Source organism: Pongo pygmaeus, chromosome 10 (genome assembly GCF_028885625.2).
Source record: "Pongo pygmaeus isolate AG05252 chromosome 10, NHGRI_mPonPyg2-v2.0_pri, whole genome shotgun sequence".
Lineage (NCBI taxonomy): Eukaryota > Metazoa > Chordata > Mammalia > Primates > Hominidae > Pongo > Pongo pygmaeus.
The window spans coordinates 101909220-101933997 of NC_072383.2; the positions used below are offsets into that span (position 1 = coordinate 101909220).

The 24778-nt window shown below is 38.3% G+C and overlaps 1 protein-coding gene across 4 annotated transcripts in view; it reads right to left on the bottom strand.

Annotated features, from left to right (window-relative positions):
* C10H12orf42 (chromosome 10 C12orf42 homolog) overlaps positions 1-24778 on the bottom strand; it is a 187561-nt gene that overhangs the window by 96923 nt on the left and 65860 nt on the right. For all 4 annotated transcript variants that reach the window (XM_054445701.1, XM_054445702.1, XM_054445700.1 and 1 more), the window contains one exon: positions 906-974. In XM_054445701.1, coding sequence (XP_054301676.1) covers positions 906-974 — 69 coding nt within the window. The remainder of the gene's footprint in view (positions 1-905; positions 975-24778) is intronic.

A 24778-nucleotide genomic window follows, 5' to 3' on the forward strand; every position in this document is an offset into this window, starting at 1 on the left:
CTCTTGAATCATATTTCCAGTCACCATATGCTACTTTTCTGCAAGCTGTAATTTAAGCCAATCCTGCTCACGAATTTTGAAAAACGGAGTCCATAGAAGAGAAAACTATCTCCTCCTCATGTGCTTGGGATGTTGTGATTTCATCAGTATTGCTGGGCTCTGTGTTCCTTTTTAGAGGAAGTTGCAATTCCCTTCATGGTAAATAGGAAGGAAATGCAGGTGATTAAAGCCCTTAGGATTTAAATTTCAGTGTTGGCTGAAAGGTTCCTTTTATCCCAATCCTGCTTTTGTAAACAAAGCTCCGGTGGGACTGAATCTGGAAAGCTACCACAGCTCCATGGCAACTGGACTTGCCAGCCATGGTGACCATCTCAATGTTCACATCGTAGTCATTTATGGTCACGCATATGCATATCGTAGGACAAACATTCACTTTAGCTCTCACCAAGAAAAAGAGCGTTAGCAACCAATTTGTAGAAGGTGGTACAGGAGAGGAACACTACTAAAAGGTCAACTTTTTGCCTAGTGAACTCAGCTGTAAATTGTTATGGATGATGGTAAGATAAAATTATTGCCCTAGTTTCTACATGTTGGTCACATACAGGCACTGCAAAGACCCCTAATGCACTGTGATTTCTATTCTTGGACATCAGTGGATGATACAGGTTTTTCTAGGTGTACATATCTGTGTGCAAAGAATAAGGAGGTAGCGTGACTCTCAAACAGAGATCCAAAGTTTTCTAGGAAATGTCTTTTAACATTCTTCTTATTTTAAAATTTAAAAAATCCTTTACTAGTTATAAAGTCAAAAATACAAAGGAACAAATCTGCTTACGTGTAAAGCAACTGAACCCAAAAGGACGGCACTATGGAGCAGCCCTGCACATAACATTCCGCTGACTCACCTTTGCACTGGGTGTGCTTCTATCCCACAGGGTGGCACTGCTCACAATGGGAATGTAGCAAGGGGATTTCTGAAACATTAGAAACAAGGCATTTAGTATCACTTCGATAATTCTTACAAAGAAACATTTCCATTCCTGAAATGGTTTTTAGGCAGATCAGAAGCTAATTCTTTCAAACAATGGCTGTTCATTCACTGAGTACCCGATATTGCCCACAACACTGTCCCAGGTGCTTTAGGAACAATGGTGAGCCCAAAACACACTTCCCATCCTCAAGAGTCCAGAGGAAGCCACAGGTATTAACAAAATAATCACACAAATAAATGTAAAATTTTAACTCTGATACATGTGATGAAAGAGAGAGATGAAGTATTTTGAAAATATGGTGATATATTGGGATGAAATAGAATTAAACATTTACACCTTTTGCCATGTGACTTTGATGTACCTCCCATAGCCTGAAGCCCATCCCAGCTGAGCCCAGTGCAGCCATAGTCAACCCACAGGCCCATGAACATAAATAAGAAATCAATGTTTCTTGTTGAAAGTCACTTATTTGGAGTTGCTTGGCATGTAGAATTATCATTGTAGAAACCTGTGACTGAAACAAATATACAATACGTACAATAGATATACTCAGGGAGGTCAGAAGAGGTAACCCCTGAGGATCTCACAATGGAAGAGAACAATTTTACTTAAATATCAAACCAGACATTTGATTTGAAGCTTACTTACAATTTTACTTAAAATATCAAACCTTAATAAGGTAATATCAGGATTTGTTTTCATACTTCTGGTTTTCAATTCGGTGCTTTTTATTTATTTATTTAGTCGTGCTCCTCAAGGTCTTTGACTTTCTGTTGCCCAATATTTGCTAAAACCAGTCTGTTAAGATTGATGTCGTGAAGGAGAGATCCCCAAAAAATCTATCACCAGGATACAAGTATATGTCAGAAAAACAATGGCGAGTTGGCCACTACTTTTCCCAGAGGTGATTAGAGTCTAAAGCAGGAGGTAGTAACCAAAGAATCACACAAATAAAGTTAACATTCCAGTAACACTAAATGTTACGAAGGTACAGACATAGGTGGAGTCAAGGAATACAGATTATGTAGACTTGGGTGATGCACTAGAGACAGAAGTTGAGACAAAAATGGAAGAAGAAGCAAGAGCTTCTTTGAGATCAAAGTACCATGACTGAAGGATGATGACAAGAGAAGTAGAAGGGGACCCAAGGTGGCAGAAATAGGTAAAATTACTAGAATCTGGAGTAAATAATTGGGGAAGGTAATAGATTTCACAGCACTGAAGCTGAGTAGTGCTACAAATGTGATGCATTTGTACTGCCTGTCAAAGACAGGTGGGGCGCATGGACCCCCCCGTTATGTCCTCCCATGAGGTCAAGAAAATGTGTCTTCTACCTAGTATCCCTGACATCAACTCTGTGCTGGGCAAATGGTAAGCATCCAATCAATGCACTTAAAGAATGCAGGGGCCGGGCACGGTGGCTCACACCTGTAATCCCAGCACTTTGGGAGGCCAAGGTGGGCAGATCACGAGGTCAAGAGATCGAGACCACCCTGGCTAACATGGTGAAACCCTGTCTCTACTAAAACTACAAAAAAATTAGCCGGGCATGGTGGTGGGTGCCTGTAGTCCCAGCTACTCGGAAGGCTGAAGCAGGAGAATGGCATGAACCCAGGTGGGGGAGCTTGCAGTGAGCGGAGATCAGGCCACTGCACTCCAGCCTGGGTGACAGAGCGAGACTCCGTCTCAAAAAAAAAAAAAAAAAAAGGATGCAGGGGCACTCTCCTGTCATCCCAGGAGGAATCTGGTGTCACAGGGTGTGGAGCCAGAAGGAATTCTAAATCGCCAACATTTGCATTTGATAGATGAGGAAACTGCTCGAGATCACACAACCACGTAGTGACAAGCCAGGGCTCAAATTTCAGAATCTGGACTTTGTGTTCTACCCATCGTCCTCTGTTGGATTAACAGCATACATGCATAGCCTTCGAACCCCAGCTGCTGGTTTGATTGGAAAAGCAACCCCATGTCTGCAGGGAGGGGAAGGAATTTCATTTACAAAGCAAGAATCACCAGGAGGAGAATTAGGCCCATCCCGATAATGTGCGTCTCAGTTCTCCTTCTCCATGGACTTCCTGCCACTCACTCGAACCATGTACATTCACACATCTGGTATCTTCCAAGTAGGCAACCTTTGCCCAGGGCAGTCAGCACGAAGCACTGAATGCTGTCCCAAACCACCCTGCTCTGATACATTTTGTATTTCAGTGGAGATTTCTTAGTGCCACTCCTCAGAGCTATGCAAGTTGTGGATGGCACAGCAGGGTGGCATCATTCACAGAGACTGTGATGCAAAAACAATACCTCTTAGGGTAGTTCAGTGTACCACCTGACCATCTATACAAAGCAGTCCTGAGATTTCTCTTCTCCAAACAACAAGACCTTATGGTAACCAATAGCCCAAGGAAATCATGTGCATTCTGATTATCTTGGTTTTTAAATTTTTTATAAAGCATTATTGAGATATAATTTATGTACAAATAGCTGCATATATTGGAGATATCTGCAGGAAGAAGGAAGAAAGAACAATTAAGGAATGGGAGTACCTTAGAAACCTTTACCTTGAACTTTTAAGCAAGACGAGGAGTCCAGAAAGAAACAGACTAGGAGTACAGGTAGAATTGCCTGGTAAACAAAAAACCTATTGTAATCAACAAGACAAAAATAAATAAATAAAAAGCTTGAAAGAATAAAGTAGCTGGGATATTCATTGCCAGTCATTAACCTGATTTTCTAATGAATATGGCATTAGGCATTCATTAACAATCATTTGTGTTTATGTTGAACAGTGGATGTATAATGAAGGTTGGTAAATGAAAGCAAAATTAAACCAGGGAATTTTGGACACTTATAAAGCAATTAACTTGTTTGGCAGTAATTACACATTGAAAGCTAAATCAAGTGCATTTAGAAAGCCACAAGAGTCGCCACATAAACCAGAGGTGCTTTGCTCTAAAATAATAGAAAAGCCTCTCTTTCTTTCCAAATGAAAGAGAAAGGCAAAAGTATGGTATAAATGACAAACAAGGCTCAGGTCTAATGAAAAGAAATACGGTTACAGCCCATATGTTAGAGAAGAGGCAAGTTATGAAAAAATAGGACAGCTCAGCTAATTAAAGGAGGGAAAAAAAGCCTTTTGTAACAACAATGATGTGAAAACAGGTGGTATGTGCTAGAGAGTTCAGGTTTTTGTTCTGTTCACGCTCACAGGCATGCACACACATGCAAGTGCACACACACGCATCTATACACTTGAACCACCTAATAGGTGCGTAAAGAGTAAGAACTGAATCCACCATCAGGTCCTTGGAAGGCCACAATATCTCAGTAGCAGGTCTTTGTCACTGACGATTTTGTAACATGATTCTCCAGATGAGTGTTTGACCACAGCCTTTTATTCAACCGAGCACATGGCATTAGAGGTCAGTCATTAAACACTCTCCGGGACTCTGTTATTTAAAAACGAGGAGGGAATAAGGTACTATGGAAGACACAAAGGCGAGATCCAGGGAGAAACCATGACTGAACTGGTGATAAAACAAAAGCAATAAACAAAAAATTTCATGCATCCACAAGATTCATCAACAGAAATGTTAGTATAAAAATGCATTTAAAATCCAATGAAGCTTTCAGATAAGGAATGAATTTTCTCAGAATTTTAGCCCTATAATATACTAGCCAAGAAATGCTACAGACATGCTGTTTTTGTGTATCTATGTGTGTGGAAGGGCATGTTCCAATGGGATGATAAGGCTGGAGTAGGGAGTCTTCAGATGAGCCCAAAGGTCTGAGCAAAGGGATAAAGTTTTTCAAACTGGAGTCTTGATCATGCTCCTCAAAAAGATCTGAAGATTCATGACCTCTTTCTGTCTGACAAATACCTTCACAAATAGGGAGCTGTAGGCTCTCGAGGGTTAGTAACCAAAAGAAAAGTTCCCAGGGAGATCTACAAAGGACAGCTGGCTTTGTGGAAACATTTGCAAAAAGCTTGGGTGTCAACTATGCTGAAAGCAAATACTTGCTTTGCCTCTGAGACTGGAACGGAAACCAGGAGATAGCTTTTGAAATCCTTGCTTCAGTCATTAAACTGCTACCAAATAAAACACGTTTGCCTTGATGTGGGGTAGTGTATTTCTTTCTAAAGAAATGGTCTCTCTTTAAAATTATAATCATTTTCTATCCAAGCAGAGGATCAAGACATTAAGATGAAATACTTATTTCTCACTTACTTGAACCCTTTTTAAATATTTAGGTTGTCTACTTAGTTCTAATCTAATGTGGATTGTTTCATTTGTGGTTAACTTGGTTAGAAAATTACTGCCTGATTTTGGCCAAGATCTCATTGATATACCAGTGTACTATTTCATTCTCTTTGCAACAGACCCAATGCCTTTCCCTGAGACTTCATAGGCAAAGGCATTTAAATATCAATAAATTCAGGGAATACACTATTCTTGAAGGCACGCACTACTAATCCAGGGCTTCTTACATTTTGCTGTACATCCAAATCACCTGAGGAGTAGCTAAAATGTAGATTCTAATTCAGGAGGTCTAGAGGAGGGCCTGAGATTCTGGTTTATAACAAGCTCCCAGGTGATGTTGGTTCCGGAACAGCAAGGTACTGATCTACTGATCTTTGTAGATAGCTGCTTTCAAGAGGTTGTATGGTCAAGACAAGACATAGCTGAAGCCCTGGAAATAGATCAGTTCTTCTCCAAGAAGAGATCTGGATAGTATAATAGATCAGAAATTAAGCAATAGAGGAATATCCATTACAGATGAAACATATAAGGAATGGGTCTGCTCACCACTGCTTCTAATGATCTATGTTTCCCAACTTCCATGGCTTTGCTGATGCTTTTCTCTCCACTTGTCCAGATGTTGAGATCAAGACAATTCAGTTTATCAAATAGTTATTGGCTTGCCATGTGCTATGTTCAGTACCAAGGATACAAAAATAAATGAAGCATAATCTCCACAATGCTCCCCTGGTGCAATTACAGCACAACAGGATAAAGACTGTGAAAATGGATGCATAAGGTACCAGGGGAGCTCCTCTCCCAGACCTAAGGAGAAGATTTAGACAAATGTGAAGAATCAGTAAACACTTCTTGGAAGAGATGTCAGCTGAGCCAGATGTTGAAGAAAGAGCAAAAAGAAAAAAAAAATCCAGTTGAAAAAGAACAAGTAAAAGTAATGTTAACAGAGGGTCAGCATGGGGAAAGTGTAGACTGAGAGAACATTCTGACTCTGCTATGAGCTGCTGCCAGGCCAAATAGTCGTGGTGCCCTGTAATAACTCCCTTTATCCTCCACCAAAGAACTATTGACAGCCAACAATTTTTATCCTTATTTTGTAGATGAAAAATCTGAAGCCCAGAGAACTCAGTGACAGCTAAGGCAATATCACTGAGTAAGTGGTGGAGTTGCGATTCCAAGGTGAGCTTTCCTAGTCATAAAGCCTGCAGGCTCGTCACAGTGTTCAGGTGTCTCCCATCAGGATGACTGCAGAGGGGGAGGGGATGAGACAGCCAAGTGATAAAAAAAGAGACTGGCATTGCATTTTTACATAATGATTTTAATCTTTATTTTTCTTCCCTCAACTAGTATTTTGTTTAAATACACAGAAAAATACAGTAGACCTTTGACCAACACATGGGTTTGAACTGCACAGGTCTACTAATACAGTGATTTTCTCCCATCTTTGCCACCCCTGAGACAGAAGGCGAACCCCTCCTCTTCTTCCTCAGCATACTCAATGTAAAGACAATAAGGATGAAGACTTTCATGATGGTTCACTTCTACTTAACAAATAGTAAATATATTTTCTCTTCATTATGATTTTCTTAATAACATCTTTTCTCTATCTTACTTTAAGAATACAGTATATAATACATATAACATACAAAAATATGTGTGTTAATTGATTTTTTCTGTTATTGGTAAGGCTGCCTGTCAACAGTAGGCTATTAATAGTTAAGTTTTGGGGGAGTCAAAAGTTATGCATGAATTTCTTATTGCACAGGGCAACCACACCCCAACCTTCATGCTGTTCAAAGGTCAACTACAATTCATCCCAATCCCATAGTGATTTAAGATTTTAACAGCCTTGGGGAAGACCTCCTGTTGACAAAGAATTTTGCACCCTTTAGACAAATGAGGTTTCATTCTTGATCACATGCTTTTAAAAGGTTGAGATTTTGAAAAATAAGATCAGACAGTAAAGGCTGAGACTGGACCAAGGGAATTGTTGACAAAGCCACAGCTAGCCCTATGGAGCCTTCAGGCAAAGCAAAAAATAATCATTATCATCATCATAGTAACAATGGCACCCCCCTCTTGGCAGATAAAGCCCCATGGTAAGACTTAGTCCAGCCATTAAATGCACTAAAATTTTAGCCTCTTCCTATCCCCTTGGCTTGGAGTCTTGTGTAAGGTATAACATCCAAACTTACATGGTGGCCCTGATTATGGGCACCTTCCCCTGGAGTACATAGTATATAGTGAACATAGAAACTAGATTCTGGAGAGTGACATGGACATATAGGCTGTGGGTGTAGTGCTTACCATTTTTAGGAATTTAACCATGCATGAGAAACAAGAGACGGAGCAGCAGCCAGATAGGGCAGCAGGGTCAAGTGTTGACTTTTTCTCCCCCTAAATAATTAGAGAGATCTGGGAAAGCTTAGAAACAGAGGAAGAGGGTGTGGAGGTGAGAAAGCAGGCTTAACACACACGTAGTCAACTTTAAATTCAAAAGCGTCAGCTCCTAATTCTAATCTTCTCTTCAAGGAAAACAAAATCATCTAGGATGAAAAGTTTCTTTTTATCTAAGAAGATATAAACCTGATTCCTCTCTCAATAAGTACCAAGTCTCAAATTTGAATAAAATAACTTATTATTTGTGTATGATTATAAAACTGATTCCTCAATTTGTCATTATCAGCCACTGATTTCATAAGCCCAAGAGTAACAATGGGAAAATGGATTTTTAACCTATAGAGTATACAGATTATTGCATTTTATTAAAGTGTAGCTTGTAGACAAGCTTCTTAAAGTTTCAACAAACTGTTCAAAACCAAAAACTGTATATTTTTTGTCAACTCCTGTTTTAACTGTCTCCTAGGTAAAAGCACAAAAGCGCATCTGCTGGTAACTCTTCCCTTCCCCTGGTACCTAAAAAATCCAGGAGATGAACAAGTTACATTTGATGTATCCAAACATTAGCAATTTCATTATAAATAAATGCTCATAATTTTTAAGTATAGATTAACATAGTAAATTCTTTAAAAGATTAACCTTAGTAATAACCAACAGGAATAAAGAGAGTTAGGGTTTTAGTTAATTGCATATTTCATGTTTTATCATGGTTACCATTTCAGAAGACTCATTGAATTTTTAGGAACCCGCCAGTCTAGTCAAAAGAAATCACAAATCCTTAACTAACATATGCTAACTTTTCTTTGAGGAACAAAAGAAGCATCTTTGTTTGTTCCTCACCAGCAAACACTGAGCCATCTAAAAGGAGTCCTTTCAGTGGTAATGTTAGCAGGGAAATTCAATTGTATTTAATTAAGTTCTTCCCCAAAAAACTGCACACAGAAGCATCAAAGAGGTTATCAGAGGTCAGATGCCCGTCATGACTTTCTGACCCTCCCAAAATGCAAAATAAAAGATAGTGGTATCCCTGCTGGTAAGATGGGCTTCCACATTTGTGTCTCTGCCTTTCTGCTTTAATTTAATAGCAATCAGCACAATATGGCTGCTTTTTTCTGAACAATAGGACAGGCAGAAGTTAGATTTACAACGCTGCAAGGGGGAGGACAGGATACAAGGGAGGCTCACTATGGCTTTTAAGGTTCAATAAGAACATCACTTTGATACCCATAAAAAAAACTTGAAAATCTATTTAACATTCATTGTGGTCAAAAATGGACAGATGTGCACTTCTCAAATCTCATATTCTAGAACTATCTTAAATTATCAACTTTTTAATAGATCTTTTTTAAGATGGGTATGCAGATAAATAAGATTTTTTCCCTACCAAAAAATAATTACTATATCGTGTCATGCATCTAGCAGTTCCTTGACTTTAAAAGAATGTATTCAGTATTTTCATCATGATTCTTATTTTCTAAATTTTGTAATTTTCACAAATCTACTAACAATCTTATATTGAGCACAATACACTAAGATGGTCAGAAGTACTAAATGTGTTCTATGAAACCAGGCAAAAGTTAATTAACCCAAATGTTATTTAGAGTCTTGAATGTCTAATTGCAAATGAGTCCCAGACATGGAACTTACTTCCTGAGACATTTCATGTTTAGGAAATTACATTCCTAAGTGACACTGTAAGGAGAATCTCAGAATCTGGGGCCCAGAATACATCTTAAATATCATTTAATCCAACATGCCAGCTGATGTTTGAATTCTCCCCTAACTCTCCCACCCCACTGTCATCCAGTCAGTAGTTGCATAATTCTGCAAAGACTTCAAACTCACTGTTTCTTGCAGCCACCCACTTCCAGGGAGACAATATTTTCAGAAGCAAAAATTGAAAAGCCTAAACTAAAAGGAGCCTTAATTTTGAGGTCAAGAACCCCAAATGTTAATCCTGCTTCTCCAATCAATTTAGGATCTTCAGTAATCCATTTAATCTCTATGCTTGTCTGAAAAACAAGCAAAAATATTTGTGTGATCATCTGTGAGTCAAGATCCTTGTGTTCCAATTTGTATGCTTTCTCCTGTAGAATTTTTAAGTCAGGATAACTTAAATGCCAACTTAGGCCAAGTGGGGAGTGGCTCCCTGGAGATGCTTCCAGGTTTCATAAGAAAGAGGCCCTAACTGACTGGCATGATTGTCATGGCCACAAGCAAGCCCCAGGATGGATGGGGAATATCTACCCATACTTCAACCATCTTTGCTCTAGGTAATGCCTTGGAAAGAGCTGCCAGAAGAACATTTGGAACTGTAACTTTATTCCAGCAAGAATAGCATGGAAAGCAGGGCAGGTGAGAACAGAGAAGTTATTCCCAGGGTGGTTCTAGTCTTAGGGATCAGAGCAGTCTCACCTTTGTCCTTTCAGATAAACAAATCAGATTAAAAGTAGAAGACTCTGTATGTTCATGTCTATTCACACTCTTTAAAGCCAGCCACAAGGAAAGCAGGAAGAGAAATCAACGGTTACTGAGCACATCTCAGCAACTGTATAGCGTAGCTACTGTCATCTCTATTTAGATAAAAAAGCTGACTGAAAGATTAGATGATAGGTCCAAGGATACTCAGTTACCAAGCAAAGAGGATTTGAACCAAGATGTGTGCACAAAGTGCCTCCAAATATACCCCAATAACTTTTACTATTATTCTTAATTTTCCTCAAGACATGTGTACAGAAAAATACTAGACAGCAGTTGTTTCCATCCTCCCTTGTCCACGCTGTAGTGTATTGCACACCTGCAGATTCATTTGCCAGCCTTATCATTATATCAAGCTAATATGCAGCTAATTTGCTATATATATAAAAAACTATCTCTTTTAGTAATAACATTATTCTAATAGAACTATATAGCTAATTCTATTAATATTTTTAATATGCAAAAGCTTTAAAAAATCATAATCAAAAGGGAACTTACTGTCAATTTTATTATGCAAAACTGTAGCAGTGTATTCTTACCATGACACTCTACTTTTTTCATTTGATATAATGTTGTCAGATACAGTAAAATATAGTTACTGTGCAGAAGTAAAAGCACAGAAAGTAAAATTGTGATACAAACAATTATTGCTATAATCTGCATGTTTGTATCTCTCCAAAACTCATGTGTTGAAATCTAATTCCCAACCCCTTAACACCATTAAGAAGAGGGGTCTTTGGGAAGTGACTAGGTCATCAGGGTGGAGCCCTCATGAATAGGATTAGTGCCCTTATGAAAAAGAAGCCCAGGGGAGCTTGTTATCTCCTTCTGCCATGAGAGAAACACAGAAAGAAGGCATCTCTGAGGCAGAAAGCAAGCCCTCACCACTGAATCTATTTGTGCGTTGATCTTGGACTTCCCATCCTCCAGGACTAAGAGCAATAAATGTCTGTTGTTTATAAATTACCCTATCTAAAGTATTTTGTTACAGCATCCTGAACAGACTAAAACAATTATGTATACATGTGTGCACATGCATGCACACAAACACACACACATACACAGAGGGAGAGAGGCAGAGAGAAAGAAATTGACTTAAAAAGTTTATTTGAAGGCTATACCATACTTCTACTCTAAATATAAGTTATAGAGGAGACCAGGATGGTTACCAATGCAATGATCACTGGCAACTAGTTACAGTGATCTGAGTTTGTAGAGCATAAAGTAAACTACACTCAACAAAGGTGCCACATCAGGACTTGAAACCAAGGCGGCAAAACACCGTCTGATAACCCAGGATAAAGCACATTTTCTGAAACTCTTTCTGAAGACTCACATTTTAACTGAGTTTAAATTTTTAACCTTGGAATTAGCACAAGTAAAATGTCATAGTTCAGAACTGAAATGAGAAATATATTGAACACCAAGCCCGTTTTTATTAAACTTCATTTCAACTAAACACTAAGATTGTTTTAACTCCACTAAACAGTAATAACCAAATAAATAGTATTGTGATATACACACATGTGACAGTGTTTATCAGGTAAACCGGAATAAAATTTCAAAGAGACAGCTGGGCACGGTGGCTCACGCCTGTAATCCCAGCACTTTGGGAGGCTGAGGCAGGCAGATCATCTGGGGTCAGGAGTTCAAGACCGGCCTGGCCAACATGTCAAAACCCTGTCTCTACTAAAAATACAAAAATCAGCTGGGCATGGTGCTGGGAACCTGTAATCCCAGCTACTCAAGAAGCTGAGGCAGGAGAATCACTTGAATCTGGGAGGCAGAGGTTGCAGTGAGCCAAGATTGCACCACTGCACTCCAGCCTGGGCGACAGAGCGTGACACCATCTGAACAACAACAACAACAACAACAAAAAAAAACACACATTTGAAAGAGATTAATGTTCTGTATCGAGGAGCAAATGTGGCTTTCCTTTTCCCATGGGAGGATGTATCCTGTTCAAGATGGGTAAAGAATGGGCCCTGGAGCCTGACATACTTTATTCATCTTTTCCTCCTTTTGCTAGCTCTGTGACCTTCGGTAAATATTAACAAAAGCAACCTTTTTTCAAACACCTACTCTGTTCCAGACATTTTACACAAGTTAGCTCTTTTAATCACAGTCTGATGAAGTAGATATAAGAGAAAATGATGAGTGAAACAGTAATATAAACAAATATGATCAAGTTAAATTTGTTTTTTTTTTTTTGAAATAAGCCATCTTAACAATGGAAAAGGCAGCCATCCCCTAGCATGAGAACCAAATATACAAGGACAGTGGAAAAAAAAAAAAAAAAAAACAACCAAAGGTCGGTTTAAAACCAAATGGTGTCTATGAAATGTAATGAAAGTCAGCAAATAATTCTTGCATGATTTTTGACCACAGAAGCATAGTAAGAGTTGTGTGCACTCGGTTTCTTCAAAAAGAGGATAGCACGGCTAGCAATGAATATGGCCAAGGAACATGTGATCATATGGTTAGAAAGGTGGTGATAAATATGACTACTTTGATCAAAAAGGGCAGCCCTGCAAGACTGCCATACACATTGTCCAGATCTCCTCATAAACAGTCAAAAGAGGAGATAAATAAAAATATTAATGTTTAAGAGGGAATAATTTGTTTAGATTTTAAATTCAAGCATGCATGTTTGAAAACTTCTGGATATTATAGACTCCTTTCTTTTCTTGCAGATTCTAGTCAGGGCAATGAAATTAATGCATTATATAACTACACATTCACACTGTCTCACCTGTCCCTCAAACCAGTCAACCCCACCACTAGATGAAAACATGGGACTGAGGTACCAAAGCCATTAGGCAGCCTGTTCCTTGATGGTTTCCACTTCTGGGAACGTAGGACCTTCCCAGAGAAGGAACAACCAAAGAGGTTATGGCCTAAATTTTCTGGCCAAGGAAGCAAGTCCTACACCCAGTCAGACATCACACCTGGTAAGAGGTGATAAAGTGGGGTCTCATCCCAGAACCCCAGAATGCAAAGCTCATGCCTCCCCTACTTTACTCCCCAAAGCAAATCCATATCAGTTAGTATTTCCTCTGGCACATCATAAGCATACAGCAGATATAGCTCATTGATTTGTTTTTTCCAACTTTTATTTTAGATACAAGGGGTACATGTGCAGGTTTGTCACATGAGAATATTGCATGATGCTAAGGTTTGGGATACAGATCCTGTCACCCAGGTAGTGAGCACAGTACCCGATCAGTAGTTTTTCAACCCACATTCCCCAACTTCCTCTCCCCTCTAGGAGTCCACAGTGTCTATTGTTCCCATATTTATGTCGATGTGTGTTCACTATTTACTTCCCACTTGTGAGAATATGCGGCATTTGGTTTTCTGCTCCTACATTAATTCACTTAGGATTATGGCCTCCAACGGCATTTGTGTTGCTGCACAGGACATAATTTCACTCTTTTTATGGCTGCATAGTAACCCATGGTGTATATGTACCACATTTTTAAAATCCAATCTACCATTTTTAAAATCCAATCTACCTGGGTTAATTCCATGTCTTTATTACTGTCAATAGTGCAGTGTTGAACATAAAAGTACACATGTCTTTTTGGTAAATTGTTTTATTTTCCTTTGAATATATATCCAATAATAGGATTGCTGGGAGGAATGGTAGCTAAGTCCTTTGAGAAATCTCCAGACTACAGTGGCTGAACTAATTTACATCCCCACTAACAGTGTATAAACATTCCCTTTTCTCCACAGTCTCACCAGCATCTATTGTTTTTTGACTTTTTAATAATGGCCGTTTAGACTGGCGTGAGATGGCATCTCACCATGGTTTTGATTTGCATTTCTCTGATGATTAGTGATGCTGGGCATTTTTTCATATATTTATTGGCTCCTTATATGTCTTCTTTTAAGAAGTGTTTGTTCATATACTTTGCCCATTTTTAATGATGTTATTTGTTTTTTCTTGTTAATTTAGGTTCCATATAGATTCTGGATATTTAGCCTTTGTGGGATGCATAGTTTGCAAATATCTTCTCCCATTTTGTAGGTTCTGTTTACTCTGTGGATAGTTTCTTCTGCTGTGCATAAGCTCTCTAGTTTAATTAGGTCCCACTTGTCTATTTTTTGTTTTGTTGCAATTGCTTTTGGAAACTTAGCCAAAACTTATTTGCCAAGGCCAATGTCAAGAAGAGTATTTCCTAAGTTGTCTTCTGGATTTTTATGGTTTGAGCTGTTGCATTTAAATCTTTGATCCATTTTGAGTTAATTTTTGTACATGGTGAAAGGTGGTGAAAGTATCTTCAGCATATAGCTAGCCAGTTATCCAAGCACCATTTATTGAATAAGGAGTCCTTTCCCCATTGCTTGTTTTTGTCAGCCTTGTTAAAGATCAGATGGCTGTAGGTGTGTGGCTTCATTTTTGAGTTTTCTATTCTGTTCCATTGGTCTATGTGTCCATTTTTGAATCAGCACTATGCTGTTTTGCCTACTGTAGCTTTACAGTATAGTTTGAAGTCAGATAGTGTGATGCCTCCAGCTTTGTTCTTTTTGCTTAGGATTACTGTGACTATACAAGCTCTTTTTTCATTCCATATGAATTTTATTTTGGTATTTACTCTATTATTATTATTATTATTTCAATAGTTTTGGGGGAACAGGTGGTGTTTGGTTATATGGATAAGTCCTTTAGTGGTGATTTCTGAGATTTTGGTGCATCCATTACCTGAGCAGTGTACACTGTACTCGGTGTGTAGTCTTTTATCCCTCACCCATCTCCCACCCTTCACTTCAAGTCCCCAAAGTCCACTGTATCATTCTTATGCCTTTGTGTCCTAATAGCTAGGCTCCCACTTATAAGTGAGAACACGTGATGTTTGGTTTTCCATTTCTAAGCTACTTCACTTAGAATAATGGTCTCCAACTCCATTCAGGTTGCTGCAAATGCCATTATTTTGTTTCTTTTTTATGGCTGAGTAGTATTCCATGGTGTGTGTGTGTGTGTGTGTGTGTGTATTACATATACATCATTATAATTTTCTGTATCCACTCATTGGTTGATGTACATTTAGGCTGGTTTCATATTTTTGCAATTGTGAATTGTGCTGCTATAAACATGCATGTGAAAATGTGATTTTCTTTTCTTCTCGGTAGATACTCAGTGGTGGGACTGCTGGATCAAATGGTAGTTCTACTTTTAGCTCTTTAAGGAATCTCCATATTGTTTTCTGCAGTGGCTGTACATTCCCACCAGCAGTGTAAAAGTGTTCCCTTTCATCACATCCATACCAATATCCATTTTTTTTATTTTTTAATTATGGCCATTCTTGCAGGAGTAAGGTGGTATCACATTGTGGTTTTGATTTGCACTTCCCTGTTAATTAGTGATGTTGAGCATTTTTTCATATGTTTGTTGGCCATTTGTATATCTTCTTTTGAGAACTGTCTATTTATGTCCTTAGCCCACTTTTTTATGGGATTTTTTGTTTTTTTCTTGCTGATTTGTTTGAGTTCCTTGCAGATTCTGGATACCAGTCCTTTCCCAGATGCATACAATCGTTTTTCCAATTCTGCAAAGAATAACATTGGTAGTTTGATAGGAATAGCATTGAATCTGTACATTTCTTTGGGTAGTATGGCCATGTTTATTATATTGATTCTTTCAATCTATGAGCATGGAATATTTCTTCATTTATTTGTGTTGTGTCTGATGTTTTTAAGCAGTGTCTTATAGTTCTTCTTATAGAGATCTTTCACTACCTTAGTTAGCTGTATTCCTAGGTATATTTCATTTTCTTGGTGGCTATTGTAAGTAGGATTGCGTTCTTGATTTCACTCTCATCCTAGAAGTTGCTGCTGTATAGAAATACTACTGATTTTTATACATTAACTTTGCATCCTGAAACTTTACTAAAATTGTTTATCAAATCTAGGGGCCTTTTGGCAGAGTCGTTTTAGACTCAGAATCATATTGTAAGTGAGGAGAGATAGTTTAACTTCTTCTTTTCCTATTTGGATGCCTTTTATTTCTTTCTCTTGCTTGATTGCTCTGGCTAGGACTTCTAGTATTATGTTGAATAAGAGTGGTGAGAGGGGCATCCTTGTCTTCAAAGATACAGAATAGCAGTCTGGATAAAAAGATAAGGCTCAACCATCTGTTGTCTTCAAGAGACCTGTCTTACATGTAACAACACCCGTGGGCTCAAAGTAGAAGGATAGAGAAAGATCTATCATGAAGACAGAAAACAACAACAAAAAAAGAGTAGGAACAGCTATACTTATATTAGGAAAAAAAAACATACTTTAAACCATAAGAATTAAGAAGGATAATGAAAGACATTACATAATCATAAAAGGTACAATCTAATAAGAAGCCTTAAATATCCTAAATATATACACACCCAACAGTGGTGCACCCAGATTCATTAAACAAGTTCTTCTTGGCCTAGGAAACGACTTAGAAAACCACACAATACTACTGGGAGACTTCAACACCCCACTGACAGCATTAGACAAATCATTAAGGCAGAAAACTAACAAAGAAACTCTGGACTTAAACTCAACAATTGCATAACTATTGGACTTAACAGACATTTAGAGAACACTCCACTCAACCACCACAGAATATATATCCTTCTCATCTGCACACAGAACATATTCTAAGATCAGCCACATGCTCAGTCATAAAGCAAGCCTCAATTAATTTTTAAAAATTGAAATCATACTAAGAACACTCTCAGATCACAGTGCAACGAAAATAGAAATCAATATCAAGTGCTTTTGATTTTTAAGATAGCTGCTGAATAATGTTCTGCAAAATGCCATGACCGCCTGTGACTCACGCTTTACAGTAACATATGCTTTCAGAGTTTAATTTGGTTTTAAACAGGAGTAAATGTGCCAAAAATCAGACTGTAAGATATTCATAATTAGGGACAGAACACAATAGTCACCTTACATGAAGAGCAATTATTTAACATGAATTCATGAATTGCTTGATGGTGTTTTCTTGTGGAGACAGGCACAGCTGCCATGCTGATAAAGTGCCAAATTTTATTCTTTTTTTCCCTCCTGTTTCCAAGAAGAAAAAACTCTTCTGCCTTTTTCTGTAGGTTTCCTCATTCTTTTCAGATGGGTCTACACGATTTAGCAGGTGATTACTGAGGCACCATTGTCTTTGTTTAGTGGTGTTTTTTTTTTTATTGGCCTTTCTGCAACTGAGTGTGTATACACGTATACATGTGCAACTTGTGCAACACATAGGTCTGTGTGCTAGGTGTCACTTTGGTTGCTTGTTTTCACTTTAATCAAAATTTATGTCATTCTGTAGGGGTATGTACATTTTCATAAAATAATGCAAAAATTGATATAAAAAGTAAAGTAGGTTTAAAAAAAAAGGGTTGTGACTCCCAGTTTTTCAGTTGATTTGGAGAGCTGGTGAAGCTTGCAAAATCTGAGAGAACATTCTGTGAACCAAAAGGTTTAGTGCATTATAGGGAATGGGGAGAAGTGAGTGGCCCACTGCACTGGGCAGAGCTCAACATATTGGAAAAATATACACATTTTCTTGAGAGCCTGGAAATCCAGTGATGGCCAAAGAGCAACTCTGCAGAGAGATTTAGATTGGTTATTTTCAACAAGGCAATACAGGAATGATAAATTCATGGGAATAAAACATCCTCTTCAGACTGAAGAAAGCATTAAAGCATCCCACCCGAGACCACCACCAAAAAGTATTGTGTTTATTCACATACGTGCTACATTTATTACTATATGCAGACAGTTAAAAAAAAAAAGAGTTTGCTTCCAGGAATACAAAGATAGATATTTTTGCCCTGACATAACTATTTTACAAACACTCTATCTTCTCTGTTAAAAGGATCTCCTGTTCCATACTTCACATAATTCTGATTTTATCTTCTTTCAACTCAATGACCTTGAGAACTGACACAGAGTTCTTCACCTCTGTTTTAGTCTTCTAAACCTTGAATAGTATGCTTCAAAGCAAGCTTTGCAACTGAGTTAAATATTTGTTTTTACACTAGTTGCACAAAAGATATTACAACTAATATGGGCAACGAGAATGGATTGATGTTACTTTATTAAGAGAAAGGGCCTATCCTTCCCTTATTTTCAAACACGGACTTTGATAATTATGTCTTCGCTCCATACCTTCCCTATGTCACCATAATAAAAGTTACCTGAATGTATCAGTTCAGGAAGAGTGTGTTTGAATATATAAATTACTCTCTTCAATATTTAGAAGACAGTCAACATTAACCATAAACTAAAAAGAGTAACATAGGCATAACTTCCCCCTTCTGTCTCTGAAATATGAACAATACTTGAGTAATTTTAATGGGAAAATTCCCCCACTTAACTGTGGCAAAGTTTGGATGCTGTAAGTGATTTAAAGGGTAAACCTAATTATCTTGTAGCACTAACCAGTCTCCCTCTTCTCTCGTATTGCTCTCATCCAATCCATCCCCTAAAATGACCTGGATTGGTCTTCCTAAAGAATAGTTAAACTTCATGTTATTTTCCCTGCTCATAAATCACCAGAGGTTCTTCATACTCCTCCATTTGTCATTTAAGAGCTTCAGCTCCTTTATCCAAACCATCTTTCAGCCTTAGCCTCCATATTCCCCTGCACACACCTTTTCCCACACTTCATTGTTCCCTTTGCACTTCACACTTTCCCATGTGTATGGCAGCATCCATACTTTGTCTCTTGCCTTCCACTCTCTTCTCTCCTATCCGCATCCAGGTCCCAATCTTAATTACCTAAGAGACTGCTATTAACCTTTAAGCACTTTGAGAGGAGAAACTATCTTAACTATTTTTGAATCCTCTCAGTAACTGGAAAGTTACACTGGGTAGATGTTTGCACAAGATTTGCCAGACAGGTAAATGGATGGATGTAGAAATGGATAGGATAAGAAGTGGTTGGACTGATGAGTGAGTGGATAGAAAGATAATGAATCAATGGATAAATGGGTGAATGTATGCAGGAGTCAATGGTTAGATTAATTAATGAATGGCATTATTAAATGAGATTTAAGTAATAGAAACCAGATTTTACAAAGTTAGTTGGCACTGAAGAATTCTGGCAAAGAACATCCATTAACTCTTTAATTCTGTCTAATTCAACTTTGTTCACAAAGACATTTTTAAAAGATAACTTTGCTATTCTACCCTACAGCCAAGAGCTATTTAGAATAACTTCTTATTTCTACCACTAACATAGAAATGGTATTTAAATTAACCTCAAACCAGATCTATTTCTAAAGTACTACCTAACCAAATCCTCCTTTCACTGACTGGAGAAATATTTGTTCTTTTAATGGAGTAATCCTCACATCAGAAAAATTCAGCGTTTTGGAATTATCAGTTCGTGAACACAAGTCTCCTAGAATCCAAATCAAAGGACATGAAAGCCAGATACCAGCAGGCATGCCATCTTCTTAGATAGGATCATACAGCCTACTCTTATCTAACATATAATGCTAAGAAGATAATCTGATCTCCAACAAGCCCCAGATCATGAGCAGCTACTGTGATACAGGAAGAGGGGCAGTTCAAACCAGTGTAATCACTGCAATAAACACTAACAGTTTACAATCAACAGATAAGCAGAAAAAAATGCTTTTAAAACTATTTTAGGAAGCTCATTTTCTGTATGTAACATTCTGTTAATTTTTTTTTTTTGGGGGTAGCCATATTACACAGTTCGCTTATCTTATATCTACTATTGACAAAGGTCTGCAGTTCTTTCCACATGTGCTTCTGGTAGTCTCAGCCCATCAGGGAAAAAGAATTAAACAGATGAGTCCTGAACAGCTGTACTACAGGGGAAAAAATCTAAGTCAGTCTTGGGATATCATGGGAAGCTCCCCAAAGAAAGCGCCATCCAAACTTAGATCTAGATGAAAGTTAAATGAGAATATGAGGTAAGGCAGGAAGAGCTGCACGCACAAATGCTATCATCTTTCAATGACGGCACATTCAGAGAACCACAGGGAGTTCAGTGAGATGGCAGCCTAAGGAGGAAACAGAGTTTAAGGCAGATAAAAGCAGGAAAGGAAGCAGGGTTGAGACGAAAAAGAACCTTAAAAAAAATTGTAAAGGAGTTTGGAATTTATTCTGAAGGCAATAAGGAGTCATCACGTTTTAAGCAAAGGTGTAAATTTTTAAGCCAAGATACGTTTTATACTTGATCTTAGCCAAAAGTGGTCCAAGATAGGTTTTAGAAAGGTCATCTTGGGCCCCAGGTGGAAGTTGTTATGGGATAAAATAGACTAGAGGAGAATCAGGACATAGAGGAGATGGGTGACGAGACAGGAAGCAGCAGGGAAGACAAATCCTTCACCTCCCCAGGGCTGCTCCTGTAATCCAGTCTAACCCACCATGGATCATGGTGGTGATAGCTATAAAGACCAGTGACTCCAACTCTCTGAATGTCCCTAAACAGAGTCCCCCATGCTGGACTCTCAAATTCTCCAACTCTGCTCAGCACACTTGCCAGTCCTTCAGATCTATTTGTGTCCACTCCTTTAACTAAACCTGACTTCCCCAGCTTGACCTTGGTCTTTCTGAGAATATTAGCTCAGAGTCACCCTCTAGTCATTTCCATTCCTGGCCGCCTTGTGTGGATACCTCATCATAGCTCTGCTTCCTGGGTCCCAAACCCTGATATTATTTGCCTCCAGTTTCAGACAAGCAGGGGCTTTATACAGAAGGTTTTCTGCCACAAAACTAAATGTGCACAAAGTGTTTTCTATAACAAAAATTTCCATAACTGTGATTAATTGTATAAAATTATGTAACAATACTATATATAGTTGTTTTGCATACACAATAATTGGCTGTTATATTAACGTGTGGCCAAGTAAATGACACAGATATCATATAAAATTGCATTTTTTAAAAACATTTCTTTGGAAAGGAAATGTTAGAGGGGAAAAGTTGTATTGTCCTTCATAGGCATACTTTTACATTTTACATTTTACATAGTTGTTTTCATTGTAAACATATGTTTTTTCAATGTAACATTATATTATAGATATTTTCTAATTGCTACAGCTTGATAATTAACATTTCAAACTACTTGGTTTTGTCTGCTTAGGTGGGTTTGCAGTACCCCTCTAACTGAACCCTTTGTATTTACAAAAACAACCATAGAAAAAGTACACACTGGAGGCTTCTTTCCTTTGAAGATTCTTTAGAAGACTTGAAAATCTTGCAAACTGCCATGTGAGGACGTGGATACCAAGATCTTTGCTAAGTTGTACACTCACGATGAGCTTCCAGTTTTGTCTCTCTCCTTTTGCCTTCTGTACCCCTTTACTGCTCATCAATTGTCTGCTTGTGTCAGCACTTCCCCTTCTAATGCAAACTCTCTAAGGCAGTGGTTCTCAAACTTTGCATGTTTCATGTTTCTTTTTTTTTTAGCCAGGCTGGAGTGCAATGTCACGATCTCTGCTCACTGCAACCTCCGCCTCCCTGGTTCATGTGATTCTCCTCCCTAAGCCTCCCAAGTAGCTTGGATTACAGGTGCACACCACCACACCCGGTTGATTTTAGTAGAAACAGGGTTTCACTATGTTGGCCAGACTGGTCTCGACTTCCTGACCTTGTGATCTGCCTGCCTCGGCCTCCCAAAGTGCTGGGATTATAGGCATGAGTCACCGCGCCTGACCTGCATGTTTCTTTTGCACTATACACATTGTAGATTGACACAACCATTGGATTATTTGTGGTTATGAATAATTCCCAGCAAAATAGCGTTAATTCCACTATTTCTTCCCACTCAAGAAAGCATAGTATAAAGTGAGAAGACAGTGAACCTATTCTTACACATTTTTAAAATATTTTCAAAATCTTCTATTTTATTGTACAACTTACCAACAAAAATACCTTTAAGTAATCACAGTGCACCAATATGAGAAGATGGTGTGGTTGCGAATGATGTCCTGGGGACCAAGAAGCCTGTCTTATTCATCTTTGCAACTTCTGTCTCACAGTGCCTAGCCTGCCACAGAGACACAAGAGGCCCAGGGGCTAATGACAAGGGCGAAAAAATAGAGAAGGGAAGAAGATAATGTAGAAGAGAGGAAAGGAGGCAAAGAGAAAAGTAAAACAAAATAAATACAAATGTAAGAATATTTTAGGGCTGGGTGCAGTGGCTCACACTTGTAATCACAACTTTAGGAGGCCAAGGCAGGAGGATCCCTTGAACCCAGGGGTTTGAGACCAGCATGGGCAACATCAGGAGACCCTGTCTCTACAAAATAAAATAAAAAATACTACCTGAGTGTGGTAGTGTGTGCCTGTGGTCCCAGATACTTAGGAGGCTGAGGTGAGAGGATCATTTGAATCTGGGAGGTTAAGGCTACAGTGAGCCATAATCTTACCACTGCACTCCAGTCTGGGCAACAGAACAAGACCTTGTCAATAAATATAAATAAATAACTAAATATCAGCATGATCAACTAGTAGCAAATGAACTAAATAAAACTCAAAAAAAGAACTAATATTCCAGTATAGTAGTAGTGTTTCAATACTGTTCTAAAACAACTGTTACGAAACATACCGTTGGGCTATAATTCCCTCTAGGAACTGAGGAATAAAGATCTGATGTCTGCACAAGTGTGTGTGCAAAAGATACAAATTAATTGCTAAATTGTCAAGATAACAACTTTCCGGAAGGAATGACTAATTGCAAAATATTTCAATCCTATTCGCCTGTCTTATATTCCTGCTTACATTCATGTTCCAAATAATAATAATAATAATAATAAGATGGTCGGAAATTATATTATTTGTATCTAAAATGTATTCAATGGAGCCAGAGGGATAGCTTTATGTATAATGAAGTATTGAACTTGATTAGACACAGTATTGAATTATTAAATCGCTCCTTAAAGAAAAAAGAGATGTTGCTCAGAAAAGCAACAATGGATAAATCTGATTGAAAGCCCTATTTTTGAACAATCCCTTGTTCTATTCAAATCTCTTTAAATTCACTGAAATGAATTTCAGTCCTGTAAAGGTCATGACTCAAAAAAGAAAAACCCAAAATTGATTTAAAGGGGCTAATCAAGGAGGAGATTTGCAGTACTTTCAAGAAACAACCTTCTGAAATGGAAGAGAATTGGCCAACAATTCCATTTTACTGGGTCACACGTTAATATAACAGCCAATTATTGTTCAACAAAAGCAATATCCCAATTCATTCTTTTTCACAAGGTAACGACTCTGGCCTGTGAGTTGAGAAAATAAAATGATGGACTAGACACACGCCACAGAGGAAAAGTGTGGAGTAGGATTTGGGGCTTTTTACTAGATGCGGTACATTTCATTAGTGGTTCTGAGTCCCCTGCTGGGCTCTTATTTCTAAGCCTTTTGTGTGGGATTTTCCTTTTAAAATGATACCTCAATGCAAATGTCCCAGTGTAAGAAAAAACTTAGCACATGTCTAAGAAACCTGTAGAATGGCCATGGAAAGCATAGAAATTTTTTAAAGCAAAAATAAAGGAAATAAAACGGAATATTTTAGACTGCCCTAGCAGGTGGGTATCTGGTGGTAGAAAACCAGCTCCAAAACAAGCAAGACTGTAACTGTAACAAGAAAAAAGACACTTGTGTTCCAATAATCCCAACAAAACTAAATTGCAACCTGAGAACATTAAAAAAAAAAAAAAAGATACAACACCCTTCAAAAGAAAAATAAAACAATGCTCCCAAAATAGGCCCGATTATGTGGGTCACTGCATACTGTGTATTTTCCCTGTAGCATTTTATCGTGGTTACTGTTGCCAGGGGACACTTGATGCTCTCATTATATATGTTTGCCTTTCACATCCACATTGGAGCCAGTTTTTTTCCTTCGATGCCCCCAGAACTGTAACAGAAATAAAAATAAGGAATGGACCCCATTATTACACAAATACCTACAAAGCAGAGGGAGTGACCCCCTTGGGTCACCGTGTTGTCCCTGGAAGCATTGATGCCCTTGCCCTGGGGCCCCCAGCCCTTTGTCACAGGGTCAAAGCCAGGACCTCAGCTGAGTATCCTCTGTGAAGAATTAACAAGTGTGACAATTTGTGGGCCCTCCCCCCTTGGCCCCTGGTCTGGCCTGCCTGAATGCTGTAAATAGAGACATCTGGATAGAGCCCTTTCACTGCAGTAATTGAAAATGAACACGGATCAAGTTCTGGCCTGTTGTATTCATAAATCTTGAGGCTTAATTACATTAAAGGGAAATCTAGGGCCCAGCACTATGGAAACTGCAGATTCTATCAGGCGCTTGAATCATGAATCTTTAAGATAAGTGGGTTTTCTCTCCCCACCCCATCCCCTACTCTTTAGTAGAGTTGAATGGGAAATTTTCAAATCAAGTCTTCCAGTATTAATGCACCAGGAAACTTCTGAGAAGATTTTGTGCTCTACTGTTTGTACATGTGCTTCCATTGCATGTTCACTGGGTAACATTTGCAGCATTCCTCGGAGCAGATCAACATTTTCAGGCTTAAAATTAGTCACATTTCTATGAGGAATGACGACAGACTTGACAGATATTTAAAATATGTTTTTCCCCCAAGTGGAGCAGAAAGAGCATGCCTCTAGTTAAAATTTAACAAGTTTCAAAAAAAGAATTATGGCAAT